At 55.5% G+C, this 17,483-nt stretch overlaps 2 protein-coding genes across 3 annotated transcripts in view; one reads left to right on the top strand and one right to left on the bottom strand.

Moving 5' to 3' along the window:
• Positions 1-6,103: 6,103 nt before the first annotated feature.
• On the top strand, positions 6,104-11,607 carry Shisa8 (shisa family member 8). Its single transcript, XM_005354469.2, has 4 exons — positions 6,104-7,009; positions 9,823-9,956; positions 10,538-10,684; positions 10,873-11,607. Exons 1-4 carry the CDS (start codon positions 6,486-6,488, stop codon positions 11,265-11,267), a joined length of 1,200 nt encoding a protein of 399 aa, XP_005354526.1. The 5' UTR covers positions 6,104-6,485; the 3' UTR covers positions 11,268-11,607.
• Positions 11,608-14,129: 2,522 nt separating this feature from the next.
• Srebf2 (sterol regulatory element binding transcription factor 2) overlaps positions 14,130-17,483 on the bottom strand; it is a 57,262-nt gene continuing 53,908 nt past the window's right edge. For both annotated transcript variants that reach the window (XM_026782394.1, XM_005354470.2), the window contains exons 18-19: positions 15,095-15,206; positions 14,130-14,682 (exon numbers count right to left, since the gene is read on the bottom strand). In XM_026782394.1, coding sequence (XP_026638195.1) covers positions 14,462-14,682; positions 15,095-15,206 — 333 coding nt within the window. In that variant the 3' untranslated portion in view covers positions 14,130-14,461. The remainder of the gene's footprint in view (positions 14,683-15,094; positions 15,207-17,483) is intronic.

A 17,483-nucleotide genomic window follows, 5' to 3' on the forward strand; every position in this document is an offset into this window, starting at 1 on the left:
GTGCTGTGTGTGATGCTCACCACCATAGCCACGGTCCAGGCACTAGCCTCTCTGTGTGCCGTGAGCTGGCCACGGCCCAGGCACTAGCCTCTGTGCGCTGTGTGTGATGCTCACCACTGCAGTCATTGCAGTCTTGAAAGTTTCCCATCGTGGGTCAAGATGGCTCACCCGGTAAAGGTGCTTACTGCCAAGCCTGGCAACCTGAGTTTAATCCTGGGACCTGACTCCCACAAGCTGCCCCCTGACCTCCACAAGTGTTCACCAACCCCCTCCCCCCTCACACTTTTTCCTTCAAGTTCCATCTTGATCGGCACGTAAGGTAGGTTTCCGGCTTTAAACACTCACAACAGAGCTTTTCGACAGTTGTCAAGTTTTCCGTGTGAGCATCTGGTCCTTTGTAGGCTCGGCTGGCGTCACAGGCACAGAGCAAGCGCCTTCTCCTGAAGAAACCTCTGCTTGCAGGGACAATGGCCTTGACCTCTCTAACGACCTCTGGGTGACTCCACTGTCCTGAGAGCTGGAACAACATCACATCCACGAGTGTGATTATGTGGTTACGAGATTCAAATCACAACCAGTGTTGGGGCTGAGTTCTATTGGGGTACCTGCCCTCACCTGGTCTGCCTACCCAACAGGGGGTCACCTACCCAAGCTAGGCCCTGGAGAGCCACCGACTCAGGTACTGACAGGACCCCACCTCTAGTTTTCATCACTACTCAGAGACTTGTCTCTGGCATTAGCTTTGGCCCAAGGTAGGTTCTGGAAGGCACGCTGGATGAAGTGGGAACAGAGGGAGGCAGCCTGTCACCCCCCAGCCTGCTTCTGTCTGGGGTTTCCTTTGGAGGGTCTGGTTTCCCCAAGGTCCCCAGGGACTAACAGGTGGGGGCAGAGGGCAGAAGTCTCAGTTCCCCTTGGTGTTTCCTGCAGACCATTTTCACTTCCTGCCTGGCAGCTCCGGGCCTTGGGGCTCAAGGTGGAGGTGGGGACCCACTAGTGAAGTCAGATAGGAAAGCCCGCTGATCCTCCCTCCCACCTCCTCTTTGTCAGCAGAGACGGACAGCTCCGTCTTTAAAAGTTGGGCACGTCTCAGGTCTGCCTCTTTATCTTCAGACTGGGGCTTCTGGGTAGGGGTGTGGCTCGGTTGCCGGAGTGATTGCCTAGCATCCCTGAAGCTCTTAGTTACACCCCCCAGCACTGTATAAAATGGGGCATGGAGGCTCGCGTCTGTAATCCTATAATCGCAGCACTTGGGAGGTGGATGCAGGAATATCCAGTTCACGAGACCTTGTCTTTAAAACACGAAACAAAAGAAAGGTCTCCTGAAGACCACCCAGCTGTCACCGTCCTCCCAAGACTCAGCCAGGGGAAGGGGCGGGACGGGACGGATCCTTAAACTTTAGTGAATCTGGGTTCCAGGTCTGTGTCTCGCTGCTCTGCGCAGCTCGAGACGTTTTCGCCAGACCACCAGCTGAGACTAGAGGGTCGGAATAGAGGGGTGGGGTGGGACTTGGGGCGGGGCCAAAGAGAGGCGGGGCTGAGGCGGTGGCTGGGTTGCAGGAAAGAGGTGTGGCCAGAGGCAAATCCAAGGGGTGAGGTCAAGGGCGGAGACTGATGAAGGGTCGGTCGGGTCGGCGGCTACTGTTTCTTGTTTTGTTTTGAGAAGCGGTCTCTAACTCGACTCCAGGCTGTGCTCGAACTCTCTTTGTGGCGGAGAATGACCCTGAACTCCTGATCTGGTCAACCCCTTACAAATGACAGTATTCGCTGCCACGCTAGGTTTTTTTGTTTTTCCTTTTCGTGGTGCTGAGGATGGAATCCCTGGTGCTCACCAGGCAAGTTCTCTGCCGCTAAGTACGGACCCCACCCCCACTGCCCTACTAGCTCTCTTCACGAGGGGTCCGTGTCTCCACGGGCCTTCAGAGGGCTGCGGCTGGAACAAGAGGGGCTTGGGTGTGAGCCATCACACACTTTAGGATGCTGTGCAAATGATAGGGATCAGGATACCCCACACCCCACTTTCTGAGTTGACTCAGTGGAGTTGCCCCCAGGCGTGGGCAGCCTGGGCTAGAAGGACTTTCCTGAACCGGCGGCCACACCCGTCTAATTCCCGTCCAGCCCTGGCCTCTGGAGGTTCCGGAAGGACACTAATGGCGGTGGGGGGTGGTGTTTGCAAGCAGAGGGAAGGGGGTTATCTGAGCCTCCCAGGCAGGGAAAGGCCGAGGCCAGGATACAGAGCAAAAATACTGGGGCGGGCAGACTGAGTCTCAGCACCCAGCCCCGCACCCCCAATCCTGCTGCTCCCTTGAAACCTCAGGAGCCTCGTCGCCCCCTCCCTCCCACAGGCAGCTGGAGCCTGAGTCATGAGCTGCCTCTCAGGAGACAAAGGCAGCCCAAGGCCCTCCCTCCAGACCCCCTCCTGGTGCCAGCATCTGTACTAGCGGGGAGTCCAACGTCCCTAGACCCTCAGGAGGAAATGGAAGAACTCAGGTGTTGCCTTCTGACTTAAGTGACAGCTGATGTCACTCTCTTCTGCAGGGGCACTCCTAGGTGGCTGTCTATACTAGGTGTTTTCAGTCAGGGCTTTTAGCATCTCCCTGCAGCTCTGTGCCTCCTAGCTGCCCATCTTGCTGATGAGAAAACAGACCTAGACAGCCGGATGGGTCCACCCAGAGCGGGAACATCATCCTAAGGGCAGTAGAAGGCGTTCTAGAGAGAAGGGGAGAAGGAAAAGCCACTTGGGGGAGGCCTGCTGCACTGGCTGCCCATGAGCAGGTTATGGGGAAAAAATGCCTCCCTGGGACAGTGGGGGCTTCTAGCTGCTGTATACTGAGCTGGCCAAAGGCAGGCTTGGGACTTGCAGTATGGCTCCAGGCCAGTCCCTGGCTCCCCTTGGCTCTGTGCCAGCCACAGCAATTCACTTCCCCTCTCCTGTTCTTAGGTTTCTGTCTAGTAAATTCCAAACCTTCCTGTCTACAACTGTACAGAATGGAGCCAGGTCACCTAACGTCTAAGATGGGGACACTGAGGCCCAACACAAGCTTTTGCTAATGCCCATAGGATTTCAGGCTCCCACAGCCAGTCAGGCAGTGTAAACCCGTAGTGCAGGGAAGGCCCTGAGAGTCACCCCTGCACCTGACACACACTCGCTCGCTCTCTCACTCACATTCAGGAGCACACTCTGCCTGCACACACACACACTCACACTCAGCTGCCAGCCCTGGGAGCTGGGGGCGGGGCGGTGCCCTTCAGGCAGACTCTCAGCTCCTCTCGCCCGCCCCTGGGGCTCACTGCAGATGCCAGGGGTTATTTTAAGCCTGGATCAATGGGCAACTTTTTGGTGACACAGGCTTGGGAGGAGAAGAGACAGGGGGTGGGTGCCCCAGAACCTTTGCTGTGAGCAGAGACCCTGGGGTCCAGGGTCAAAGGGTCTCTCCTTCACTGGATGGCATTACCTTTAGAACCCCTAGCCCAGCTCATGGCCATGTACCTGAGGTGGGGGTGTCAGCTGCATGGATAGCCAGACCCCAGAACACAGACCAGCTGTGTCTTGTAACTCTCTCTTCCTGCCCCTCACCCCAAGGCCACGTGTCCATACAGACAGGCATCGAATGTTTGGCACAAACCCTGTAATTGTTGGCACCTGTGGTTGTTGACCAACCGCAGACTCCATAGACTCAGGCTAAGACGGGGAGAGGGCTGGAGATGGGGTGAGGTTTGCACATCAGCCCCCGGGTAGGATGAGGAACTGGAATCCAGTTTCTTTGCTGGCCCTACAGGTCCTGAGGGGTCAGTATGAGGTCGATGCTGAGCAGACGCCAACCAGCACAACAGCAGTAAAAGGGCAGCAAAGACAGACTCTGGACGTCGGAAGACAACCCAGCTCTAAAGTGCTGCTCAGAGATGGGAGCGGAGGGAGAGCACCCCCAGAGCCCCTGTGGCCCCACGGTCAGCTTGGCATTAGTGAACCTAATGTACACAGCACAGTTGGTGGCACTTACCCCACCTCCAGGAAAGCCTGGGAAGGAGGCACAAAAGGTCAGAAAGAACAACTGAGTTCTGAACCGAGCAACAGAACCCGAACTAAAAGCCAGCCCCAACACAGGTGGCAAAGTGCCAGCAGCTTGGTGGCAGGTTGTCTCGGGTGATGGGATTAAAGCATGCCCTGTCCCTGCCCTGTGTGTCTCCCCCACCTTCCAAATGACAATGTAGAAAGTCTTTATGGGGACGGGGTGGGGGGGTCATCAGGACTGGCTGGGAATCATGTGGGTATCTGTCTGGGGAGGGGACAGGCTGTTTTTAGCCAGGGCAAACGGAGACAGCCTGATAGACATGAGGGGAGAGTTGCCCTCCTTCAGCCTTAACGCTTTTAAGAGCCTGTCGGCCCCTGTCTCACACACAAGAAGGACGCGATCCTCCTTAAGCTGTAAATCCTTCCTCCTCCTCTCTCCGTTTCCTAAGCTGATTCCAGGCTCCAAAGGAGGGGAGGTGGAGAAGAGAGAGGAAAGGACCAGAGAGTGGCTAAATTCTGCACCGTCCAGGAGTTAGAAGCACATATCATCTCTCGCTTTCCTTCTGCAAATATTGACAGGCACCCGAGCTGGGCTGGGAGCAGAGGGACACTGGGGGAATTGGAAACCTAGTCTTTGTCCTCCTGGTGTCCCCGTCTGGACATCGAGAAGTATCCTGTTAATCTCTGTCTCCCAGAAGGAATGGGAGGCATAAATCTGCCCTTCAGAAAAAGGTTTTTTATTTATTTCGGTGTTTTTTGTTTGTTTGGCTTGGTTTTGAGATAGGGTCTTATATGGTCCAAGCTGCTCTTGAATTCCCTTTTGGGGGGCAGTGTTGGTTTTTCGAGATAGTGTTTCTCTGTAGAGCCATGACTGTCCTGGAACTCGCTCTGTAGACCAGGCTGTCCTCGCCTCTGCTGGGATTAAAGACAGCTTCATCTTGAACTCCTAATACGCATGTCTACAGGTATGCTCCACCAAACCCAGACTGCTAGCTTTCCTTCCTTCTTTCTTTCCTCGAGGCAGAGTTTTCCAGTAAAGATTGGAACTCACCGTGTAGACCAATTCAGCTTCAAGCACCTCTCCTGCTTCATCTTTAGGGTGTTGTGTTTGCATTTTGAGACAGGGTCTCATTCTGTAGCCCAGGTTGTTCAAAGTTGTGGGCCCAGGTGGTCTTAGCCTCCCAAGTCTACTGACTGCTCCATCGCTGCAGGTACTGGGAAAACCTTTCGATTTTAACAGTAGCTACTGCTGCAGGGAGGAGCAAGGCCCAGCATCAGGGTCACATTTCCTTAAAAACTCACCCGGAGGGTGGAGGGCACTGAGCCATGGCCTGTCATTCTCTCCCTCTGCTTGTGAAAAGACCTGGGGGTTCCAAAAGTGAGACACCAAGGACATACAGGGGAGTGCAACTGGCCTGGTCCCCTGGGCCTGGCCAATCTTCTGAGGCACAGAGGCTGGGGAGGGGGGCAGACCACTTCCTCCAGTGGTCTTGAGGTGCCCAACTCAAGTGGGCTCTGGTCAGGCTGTGCCCAAAACTGGGATATCCCAGGACCCCAGCCAAATGTCCAGGTTTTGGAAACAGAGCGCGTGCTCTAGGGCAGACCGGCGAGGGCTTGCTGCAGGCTTGCCGCTCTGCCATTTTTGTGTTGGGGTCCTTATTGCCGAAAGGGAAATGCCCTCTTCACCCACGTCTCAATCAGAACACAGAGTGAAAGAACATTGGGAAGTTGGGAAGAGGAAGAGGGCGGGAACAACCTTTCTGGCGTAGTCCAGGCTGCTTTGATCTCTACGACTCTGTCCCCTTACTTAAAAAGAAGGAACCAACCGCTCATCCAAGGCCGCCGGGATCCGAGTCCGCAGAGCTTTAAGCTGAGCCCCCTCGTGGGTCCAATTCAGACAACAATTTGAGTGAGGCTTTGGAGAGGGTTCCTGGTGGGGTGCGCCTGAAGCGCTTGGCCCTACAGAACCCCTCCCTCCCCGCGCAGCGGCCGCGCTCCTCCCCCGGTTCTGCCTCCCTCCCGCCCTCCTCCCCTCGCTCCCTCTCCCTCCCGCCCGAGCCCGCGCCGAGCCCGCGCCGGAGCCGGAGCCAGAGCGCGGGCAGCGCGGAGCGGGCGGCGGGAAGGCAGCGGTGTCCGGCGACCCGCCGCCCGGCTCAGTCCCCGAAAGACCCTGGCTCCGGACGCCCGCTGAGGCCAGGGGGAACCGGGGACTGCGCAGGCGAGCATCCGCCGCCCGACTCCACCGTGAGCTGTCCGAGGTGAGCCCCGGAGGAGGGCGCGCCCACCGGAGGAGGTCCAGCCCCGTGCACTCCACACCAAGCTCACTTGTGTCTGGAGCCGCGGACGTAGCAGGAGGCGTCGGCCCGGAGCCAGCGCGGACAACGAGGCGATCTGTCCCGGAGGGCGCGGGGGAGCCGGGCAGAGCGGCCGCGCGCCGAGCAATGAGCGGGGCGCAATAGCAGAAGGCGCGGGCTGCATGGAGCGCGCTGGGACGCGGGGACAGCGCGGTGGCCGGCGCCTGCATGGACTCCCGCTCGCATTCCGGCTGGCGCTGCTGCTGGCTGGGTCGCCGTCGGGCCGCGCTGGGGCTCCAGAGACGCAGGAGCCCGCAGCGTCCGGCACCGTGGCCCCGGAGGGAGGCGACCGCTGCCGGGGCTACTACGACGTGATGGGCCAGTGGGACCCGCCCTTCAACTGCAGCTCGGGTGTCTACAGCTTCTGCTGCGGCACGTGCGGCTACCGCTTCTGCTGCCACGACGGCCCGCGCCGCCTGGACCAGAGCCGCTGTTCTAACTACGACACGCCAGCCTGGGTGCAGACTGGCCGGCCGCCCGCCCGTGCCCGTGACACTGCCGCCCCGCGCGATCCCGCCCGCGAGCGCAGCCACACTGCGGTCTACGCGGTGTGCGGTGTCGCCGCGCTACTCGTGCTGGTTGGCATCGGGGCACGCCTGGGCCTGGAGAGAGCGCACAGCCCGCGCGCTCGGCGCACGGTGACCAGGTGAGCGCGCCCTCCGGTCCCGCCATGTCCTCACAGTCCCCGGCTGGGTCCAAATTCCCCTGCAACCCCCTGTAAGTCGGCCTCTCGGCAGCCTCCTTCTCCTTTGTTTTTGTTTTCTTCTGGGTCTGTCTCTCTTGTCCCCGCAGGAGACACCTGATACCTCACCCCTTGACCTTCCCTGCTTAGACTGGGTTCTGGGTCGTTCTCCTTGTAGCTCTGCACCTCCACTGCAGAATAATAATAATAAAAAAAAAAGAGTCGGCATCCAAGGGAGGGGGCACTGACGATGGCCAGGCAGGACACACACGGACTGGGGCAGTACTAAGGGTGGGCTTAGGCAGAGAGAAGGGAGATGTTGGTGCTTGGCGGATTCCCCTGCTGCGGCTCCTGCTTTCCCCTCCCTCCTCCCACCTCCATCCATTTTCCCAACCCGGTGTGACTCAAACCTGACCTTCATTCCTTGGAGTTTCAGAAGCATCCCCTCAATAGCCCCCAGGCAAAGGTCTGGCTCTCCAGTTGCTCTGATTGGAGGGGAGAGAGACCAGTGTGTTTAAGGACCTGACAGGTGCTGGCTGAAGTTTTGAGCTTATTTTGAGTTTTCAGCAGAATGGGAATTCTGTGCTGAGCCTGGAGCTCCCCCTCTACCTCCTCCACTTATGCCCCCAGCACATCCCATGCCCTGCTGGTGCTCGCCTGTCCACCCGTGTCCCAGCCTGCTCAGACTGTTGACACCACATGCAACAGGCTGCAATTGGGAGTGACAACAGAGGGAGGTCCCCCAACACACACATGCACACACACGCGCACACGCACACACATGCACACGTACACGCACACACGCACACGCACACACACATATGCACACGTACACGCACACACGCACACACACAGGCACACACACACACAGGCACACACAGGCACACACACGTGCACACACACATGCACACGTACACGCACACATGCACACGCACACACGCACACACACACACACGCACACGCACACACACAGGCACACACCCCTGGAGGACCAGATGTGGATGCCCCAGAGGCAGAGCATGAGACTTGTCACCACCAGACCATTTAGCCCATCTCTCCAGGCAGTTGAAGGACAGAACTGGGGGCCTGGATCGTGTGTTTCTCTCCGAGCTACTGAATCACCAGCATTAGCAGGGGGTTCTGAATGTTGCAGAGGCAGAAAGAAGCTCAGCCTCTGAATTTGGGATCTCTCCTGCAGGACAGAGGTAGCAGTGGGGAGGTCGGAGAAACAGTGGGAGCTGAGGCCCCTTATGGTAGAGGGGTGTTGGGCTAGTCCATGGCTGGCTTATTGATGTGCAACACGATCAGCAACGTCCAGATTTGGTTATGTCCCTGTAACAATGTACCCTGACTCTCTTCTTTGGGCTCCTAGGTGAGTGTGTTCTGAACCCCTGCCCGAGTTTCTCTTTAATTCTGCCATGCTGATGCGGATGACTTGAGGAGGGGGTTGGAGTCAAGATTGGAGTCTGTGCAAAGGCCCAGGGGCATGATGATTCCTCCTTTCCTTGAGAGAGCTGGGTTATCTGTGGCTGTGTGGCATAACTGGCGTGTGCCACTGAGGAGTGGGACAAGGAGAGGTCAACTCAGACAGGCTGTAGACCCTTTTAGAGCCTGCCGCCCTGCAGCTAATCCTGGGCTACCTCAGGTGTCTTCCAGTGTGCCTCTTCCTTAATCAGTCAGAAGGAGGGTCAGGCAGAGTAGGAGGAAATCATGGGTTCTGGGTACTGCAGGCAGCTGGGCTGAGGGCCGGGCTGCCTATGGGAAAGGCTCAGTCAGACACTGCCACAGCTGGGTGGGGGCTGGGTGTTCTGGGTACCCAGGGAGGCAGCTGCCCAAGGTCACACAGCCTTTGGGTACAGAGGGATGTCCGTGGCTTCCCTGTTTTCTTCATTGTCTGCCTTCCTTGCCTGTGTGGCAGTTAGGTCCCAGGCCTAGCAGAAACCCCACACAGTGGGAGTGCAGGTAGGTAAGGGAGACCTTGGAGGGGGGACTCTGGTAGCATTTGACTGACGGAGTATGGGAGAAGCTGGGGAGAAGGATAAAAGATGCAGAGGCTCGGGAGGGAGGGTCTCAGAGAGTGAGCACAGTAAGGAGCCTCAGGAACACAAGGTGGCTCTAGTTCCATATGACCTCATTACTTCCCTGACCTGCTTTGGGAGATGGCCATCTTGGGGCCACAAGCAAGGCTGACAGGTCATGCGTGGTAGGGGAAGCGAGATGTCCCAGGTTAATCACTAGAAAGAACAGAAGGGAGGCCCAGGGAGGCTCAAAGAACTGCCCAGAGAACTGCCCATGGGGGACCGGGGAGATGGCTGCTCTCTCAGAGGACCCAGGTTCAATTCTCAGGAACCACATGTTGGCTTATGACAGGGCTTCTCAGCCTATGAGGGGAACAACCTTTCACAGGGGTCGCCTAAGACCATTGGGAAACACAGCTATTTACATTAGGATTCATAAACAGTAGCAAAATTAGTTATGAAGTAGTAATGAATATAATTATATGGTTGGGGTCACTGCAACATGAGGAACTGCATTCAAGGGTCACAACATTAGGAAGGTTGAGGACCACTCACTGGTTTATGACCACCTGGAACCCCAGTTCCAAGAATCTTCTGGCCTCTGAGGGCACTGAGCATGCATGCACGCAGGCAAAGCCCCGGTATTCATAAAATGATAAAATAATTCAGAGTTAGACAGCGGTGACGACCGCCAGCCCTATCTAACTGGAGAGGCCGGGGCCTACAAGTAGTCCCTTCCACATATTCCTTTCTCCACAGGACACTGACAGAACTTCTCAAACAGCCAAGCCCCCAGGAACCACTGCCTCCACCTCTGGGCCCACCCCTGGGTAACTGTGTCCAGGTCCAAATGGGTGATGGTATTCTTCGGGGTTCCCCCCACAACAGCACAGGTCAGCAGGCTAGTGGCCGGCCATTGGTCCGTGGTAGTGGGGAGAGAGTTGATTGGTTGGCTAGGGAGCGGGGCGAGGGGTTGGGGGTGGAACTGCTGCCTGCTGTGTATAAAGGAGGGGCTGCCTGGGCAGGAGTGTGGTTGGGGTCCGACAAGTCCTTGGTGGAGAGGAACCATCCTGTTGCCTCCTGTCTCCTGGGCAAGGATGTGGTGAGGAAGGCTCCAGATTCAGAATAAGCTGGCTGGAGCTGTGGTTCCGAGGCTCTGGCTTGTGGGTCTGGAACCCATTTCTTGGTCTTCTTGGCCGTTCCTCCACTATTTACATGGAGTTCAGTGCCCCTCCATCTCTGGGGAGCGGTCCAGGATTTAGCGCCTTGCTAGCTAGCAAACCATGCATTAGGGTAGCACCCTTCGGGGCTTGCTGCCATTGTTCATGTTTTTGTGAGCTAAGCCAGGACATTCTGGAGAGCTGTCCGTGCCCCAGGTTGCCTGCAGTTGCTGTTGGGAAGGGTGTTGAGAAGAGGTGGTGGCGCAGGCAGGGTCAGTTTGCTGTCTTCACACCCCCGCCCCGCTCCCTTCCAGACAAGAAACGCCTCAATAACGCGCCTCTGGGATCTGCCACCCCGGGACCCCCGCGCGGCCCCCGGCTGCAGGGTGGTGGCAGCCTGACGTTGCAGCCCGATTACACCAAGTTCGCTACTCTCAAAGCAGCAGCCCTGAAGGCCACAGGTGAGGTGCATGTTGCTGGCGCCAGTTCCCCAGAGATTCTACCTTCTCTCCCTCAAGAGCAGCCCGCTTGGCCAATCCGAGCTCAGGACATCCCCAAGTAGCCAATCGACTCCCTCCTCAGCAGCTGACCTGTCTCCTAAAGCCAGTGCGGTGTCGACTGACCCTGTCTCCTCCCCTCCACCCTGCAGAGGCTGCACCCCAGGACTTCTATCAACGTTTTCCCTCTACCGAGCCGGCCCCACGAACCCTTCCAGCGCGGGGCCCGCGTAACCCGGAGGACTTGCCTGCGCTGCTCGAAGCCTGTCCCTGGGCCCCTCCGGGTTACGTACCTCCCACCGGCCCTGTCGCATCGGTCCCCTATGCAGCCTGGACCGCGGGCCGCCCCTCTCGGCCGGTCCCCCGTGGCCACCTGGTGGCTCACGTCTCTCCTGCACCCCGGCGGCCCAGCCACGTGCCACGGCGTCAGTTCAGCGTGGAGAAGTTGCCCGAGGCCTTCAGCACACAGCCTACCACCTTTTACAGCAGCGCTGGCAGAGGGCCCCGGCACCTAAGCACCAACAGCAAAGCTGAAGTCACTGTCTGAAATGGAACCACTGGAGCCTTCTGTGGGGTCTGGGGCCCCAGGTCGTGGAGTGGCAGTGCTGGCTTCGATCCACACGGGACTGGGGACATTTGGAGCCTGTGGCTAAGGGGCCAAAAGGGTAGGGCCATGTGTTCTGTCCTTGGGAATGCAGGGCTATCCTTACCTGTGTAAATAAACCCTCTAATGTGGTTCCTGTCTCAATGGGATCGTCAGTCATTGACTGTACATGACAGCAGTGCAAGCCCGAGAAAAGTGGCCAGAGAGGATGGCTGGATTAATGCCAAACATTGCTCAGAGCAGAGCAAGCCATAGAAGAGCGGTTAGGCCTCAGTGTCTTAAGATCTGGGTTCAGGGGAGAGCGTCCATGTGCTCCCCACAGCTGATCTCTCACTCAAGTTTCAGTTAGCTCGGCCTGGCTGATCCTCATGGACATAGTCTGGCCCTGGGCCGGCTCCTAGCTTGCAGGCTGCTTGACCAGATTGGCCCAGGGCCACCCCCCTAATGGGTGCGGGCCACATGGACATCTGGTGCTCAGGATAGAGGAGCCTAGCCTCCCAGGAGCTGCTCTGGGGTTAGGGGGATGGAGATGTTGGAATGGGAGCCTAGCAATGCCCCTCCCTTGGGGTTGCTTCCACTACACAGGGTTGGCACTGCTAGCTCTCTTACCCCCTTCCTGCCAGAAGCTCCCAGTACTGGCTGAAGCATACTGTCATTGCCTCTTTGCACCTTCCCCAATTCCTCAGTTCCAGGTTCTGCTATGTGTGGGGATACCCTAGCTACAGCCCTTCCTGTGTTCCAAAGGGTGGCACACTGCTATCATTTGTTGCCATCTCTAATCCTAAGAGATCTACAGGCTGTCTGCAGATAAGGTGGTCGGTCACTCAGGCCACTTGCCACATTGTTGCAGGTCTTGGCTGCCAAGCATGACTTTTCTGCTCAAGAGCCTTATCTGCTCACTGGGGCTAGGCCGAGGCCAAGGGCAGTGGTCACTACCGAAATGCTGACTTGAATAAATGCGCTAGTTGTGCCTCCTGGCTGCTCAAATCCTCTGCGGTGTACTTTGCTGTTGATGCCCTTTACAATGTGGTTCAGGGTTGTTTCTCAGCCATATTAACAAGACTCAGCCACACACCAAACAGGTCAGCCTGAGGCTCCTTCTCAGGCGAATTCTCCACTCTGCCTCTACCTAGGCCCGAGTACTGCACGTGGTCGCGCCACCCCCCCTCACAGCTTCACCAAGTGCTCACTGCACCCTGGTACTTCGTGAGCGTCCATCACTCTGATCTAAACAACGGGCCTGTGGTGCCGAGGTCAAGGGTATGGATTATCCCAGTCCGCATACATGCAAGTGGGGGCGAGAGGTCAGTTCACCAGTGACTCAGCGGGAAATGCAGAAACCACACTTGTATGTGGCCATCAGTTGCTGAGCTGCTTAGGAGGGCCCTGCCCGCAATAAGTGGAAATGAAGGAGTGGCCCACCCAATGGAGGAGTGACTTCACACCTCAAGTTGCAAAGAACTGCTACTGTCCACCAGCCAGCCAGCTGAATGGTCAGGCAAGGGGCTGGAACTTGGATGACAGCCCTTTTATCCCAGACCCTCACCCATCCCTAGGATTTGTCAAGTATACCTGTGGGCAGCAAAGGACCAGCAGACTGCAGTCACCTGGTTGCTCTTAGTCCTAGCCCACTGCTGGCCACGTTAGGCAGTCATTTGGTTAAGAGACTATAGAGGTATACTACAGACTCACACAGCCTGTTAGGTGGTACCAATCTGTGTTTATTGAATAACCTATGTCCAGCACATGGTGAATGTGTCAACATCAAGGAAGACATAGGTATATCCCCTGTTCAGTGAAAAACCACCCTCCCACCCCCAACAAGGAGAAAAGGCACAGTATATACACAAGACATAAGGGCTGGGCTGCCCCGTGGGTGGGGGCCATAAATTACAGTGATAGCTGGGGAGAGACAGAGGATAGGATAGGTGGGGTCCAAGCACAGGAAGGGCCCACCCCTGCCTGCTCTCTGCTTCAACCAGCTTGAAGGGAAGAGAAGCACAAGATGGGAGAATTCCTCTCAAGTCTCTCAGGAAGCCCTGACCAAGCAGTCCAGAAAAGCAGGACCACTCTTCTTCCCAGGACTCCCCCATCCCAAGGCAAGAGACCTGATTCCTACCCTGAAAAAGAGGCTTGCTGCTGGGGAGAGCTTGGGACCAGTATCTGCCACTCTGGCTTATTCACAGACAGGAATTCAGGATAAAAATACACTATTCGGGAGGTAGGAGTTAGGCTGAGCTAGGAAGGAACAAATAATCATGCTGAGGAAAGACCCCTGGATCCCAGGCCCAATGGTGGCTTCATCCTGTCCAGCCCCTTGGGCCTCCCTGAGCTCAGGCTGCCATCTCAGGGGGTGGAGGAGTGGGAAGGAACAGAACAATTAAATAAGATACCATTTATTTTTTAAAAAATTAAAAAACAATGCCAACATTATTTCATCCATCCCTAGACCTGCCCCTGCCTCCCACCCACCTCCCAGGGCTGGGCTCCCTTCCTTCCCTGGCTGTCCCTTGTAATGACAAGAAAACAATGAACAGGCTTAGTCAAGCACTGGGGAGGAATGCAGACCCAGGGAGAGAAATAAAGATGCCACAGCAACTTTGCCCTGTATCGTGGCAGGCCCAAGCACACACATATAAAAACATCTGTATAAAAAGGGGCATTCCAGATAAGTCCAGAATGCAAAATGCTCTCTGGTGCACAGAGACCTAGTTCCCAGAGAAAGCCTGATAAAAAAAAAAAAAACAAAAAAAAAAAAAAAAAAAAAAAAAACAAAAACAAACAAACAAACAAAAAAACAAAGAGGCAGAGAGGGAGACACTCAAGAGTCTCCAGAGGGCTGGGGAAGGGGCTCGGCAGCACCCTATGTTGCTTTCAAGTGAGGAGATCACCCCATTCCTGCTCAGGCCACCTGGGCTGAGACCACAGCAGTTGTAAGGAGCTCTGCCCATGGTCCTACCGGCCTGAAACGATCCAAAAGCCTTGGCAGGTACAGCTTAGAAAGTCAGTCTTGCCTTCATCCTCACAGCTCTTGGAGAAGGAAGAAAAACAGATGGGCAGACAGTCTGAGACACAGAGGGAAGGTCCTGGGAGAAAGGGACAAAGGTGGAAAGAGGTGGACCAAGCCCCGGACGTGGTCAGGAGGCAGCGATGGCAGTGCCACCACCCAGCTTGACAATCATCTGCTGGCAGTCATTGCAGGAACGTCGGTCACCCACCTTCTCCAGGGTGCGGGCAGCTTCAGCCAGCAGCACTGCCCGCTGGCCTGGGGAAGACAGGAAAGAGAGGGGAAGATGGCGGCAGGCCAGCAGGATGGCAGTAGCTCGCTCTCGTTGGCCAGGCCAGGTGTCTACGTCTCCTGTGGGAATGAGATTTATGTAAGCACTGTCCCAAGGACTTGATGTGGCCTTATTTGCTGAACTTACCCCGTCATCCTGTGAGAAGGTATGTTCTGCTCTCTCCCTCGTCCTCCTCACAGGACAGCAGATGAACTTGGCAGGCATTCCATACAGTCACTTGTGGGCTGAGATATTAGAACCTATGCAACTTCTACCCTGTTCCTGCACTGGATGACACCCTAAGCCCCATTCACGACTACTCAGCTCACACCATTCCTGCTGCCTACAGAGACAAGTGCCAGCTCCTTTCATTCCCACTAAGTGGCCAAGAGTCAAGTGTGTAGAGCACTTCCCCAGATGCCAGGGCTCCATCCTCCCTGCTCCGAGCGCAAGGCTACACCAGGCCTGTGGTAAGGGAGCTGCTAAACTCACCATGCTTGGTGTTCTGACTGGTACGCCGCCGTAGGCTATGCTCCAGCAGCTGGTGTGTTCGTGTGGGGCTGGCTCCTGCCATCAAGCGCACAGTGGCTTCATGCAGGAACACCTGGCAGGTACAAGGACCACAGTCAACTCTTAGGGTCTGGCCTGTCTAAGCCCAGTAGGTACTTCCCAAGCAATTTCCTCCACTACCTGATGCCTCCTCTCTTCTCCATACCACCCTGCCGTTCTTGCTCCTGGAAAGCAATGTAGCTTGTCCTCAAACCAAGCTAGAAACCTAGATGAACCATAGGAATGGGGACAGAGCACAGGCCAGCTGCTGGGCAGGAGCAATATTAGATGAGCCAGAGGCAAGCGGCAGCTTCTCCTGCTGGCCGCAAAGTCCTGAGGTGTTCTCTAGGGTTTGCAAGCTAGTTAGGGTGAAGCCCTGTCCTTGAAGGCTGTGTTCCAGTCAGACAAAAGGACAAAGGAAGAGAGAGGGATGAGGGAGGACAGCCAGGCTGGTATCAAGTTCAATATCTTATTTCTTCAGAAAGGAATGGAGTCTAGACTCACAGTCTTATTTGACCATTTGACATTGCAACACAACACTGTTTTCTACCAGGGTCATGCCTAAGAACCGTACAATAAGGCTGGTCTTCCCTTTCCTTCCCCCACTTCCTACTGGCAAAAGATCATACATGTAAGAAATCTCATTTGTGATTTTTTTTTTTTAATTAATACAGGGTTTCTCTCTGTAGCCCTGGCTGTCCTGAAACTTCCTATGCAGACAAGGCTGGCCTCGAATCCAAAAGATTCACCTGCCTCTGTCTCCTGAGTGCTGGGATTACATGCTTGGCTTTTAAATTTATGATCTTGAGTTGAGCCATTCGTTCCTGTTTGTCACATGTGGGCTGTAGATTGGTCAGACCTGGCACATGTTTCCTGGGATAAGTCTTTTTTTTACTTTGAGACAGGGTCTTACTGTGTAGTCCTAGAACTCCTGCTGTAAACCAGGATGGCTTCAGAGATCCACCTGCCTCTGCCACCCAAGTGCTAGGATTAAGGTATGAGCTATCATGCCTGCTGAAAAAAAATATTTATTTTTTGTGTGTGAGTATATGAGTGTGGGCAGAAAATGCCACATTATGCACATGCTCTGAGGATGATTATGGGAATTGCTTCTCTCCCTCCACCATGTGGGTGCTGGGGATTGAACTCAGGCCCTGAAGCTTGATAGCAAGTGTCTTTCCCTGCTGAGCCATCTCTCTGGCCTAGACCAGCAGCTTTTAGGTAAAGAGAATCATTGGTGCATGGAGGCCCAGGTCTAGGTCTCTAACTTGTTTTTCTAAGGCTTTACACATGCCTGCCAAGCTCTCCACATGGTGCTGTATCCTCAGTCTTTTAAGCGTTGAGTTATGGTTTTTGTGGAGGTTGGCATTGAATTTGCAATATTCCTGCTCCAGCCTCTGGAGTAGCTAGTGATGCCACTCACTGATGCTGGGAGGGAATGGGGGCACTGAAGCCTCCTGAGCAACAACAGGCATGAAGGGAGGGCATCTGTTTCTTTCAAGTTGAGACAAGCTGGAGTTCTCTGAGAAAAGGCGAATACAACTGAGAAAATGCCTCCATAAGATTGACATGCAAGCCTCTGGGGCATTTTTTAAAAAGATTTATTTATTTACTATGTATACAGTGTTCTGCCTGCACACTAGATCTCATTATAGATGGTTATGCACCACCATGTGGTTGCCAGGAACTGAACTCAGGACCACAGCCAGTGCTCTTAACCTTTGAGCCACCTCTCTAGCCCAAGGGAGGGCATTTTAATGGAGGCCTCTGATGTCTGGCCTGAGTGTATTCCATTAGGTCAATGTGGCCTAAACCTTGGGGTACACTGTCCCCTTTTGTTTTTAGGTGAGGTAAGGTCTCATGGAATCCACGCTGGCTTCAAACTCACTAAGTAGCCCAGGTGACTTTGGGTTCCTGATCCTTCTGCCCTTATCTCCCGAGTGCGAGGACTGCAGGTGTGCGCCCTCACACTAGAAGAGTCAGTGGTGTGGGGACTGATGCGGGATCTGTGCACTCCAGGCAAGCACACTATCCATTCGGCTACTTCCCTGCAGCCAGTGCAAGGCTCTGAGGACTGTATCCTTCTACTATGCCAATTGTCTTGGCTTGCTGCACAGAGCGGTCAGTATGACCCCGAGGCTATACCTTAGGATAAGGAATTCCTTCCCCAGCAATAGCAGAGGAAGCAGGCAATGCTGTGGAACACTGGCTGCTGGGAAGGACCTAGCCAGTGCACGCTAGATTCGACTCTGGAACACACAGAAGCTACAATAGCCTCCATGAGCTCTGCACAGACTAGGCTCACCCACTTCCTGTCATGGAGCTCATGAGG

Source organism: Microtus ochrogaster, chromosome 15 (genome assembly GCF_000317375.1).
Source record: "Microtus ochrogaster isolate Prairie Vole_2 chromosome 15, MicOch1.0, whole genome shotgun sequence".
NCBI lineage: Eukaryota > Metazoa > Chordata > Mammalia > Rodentia > Cricetidae > Microtus > Microtus ochrogaster.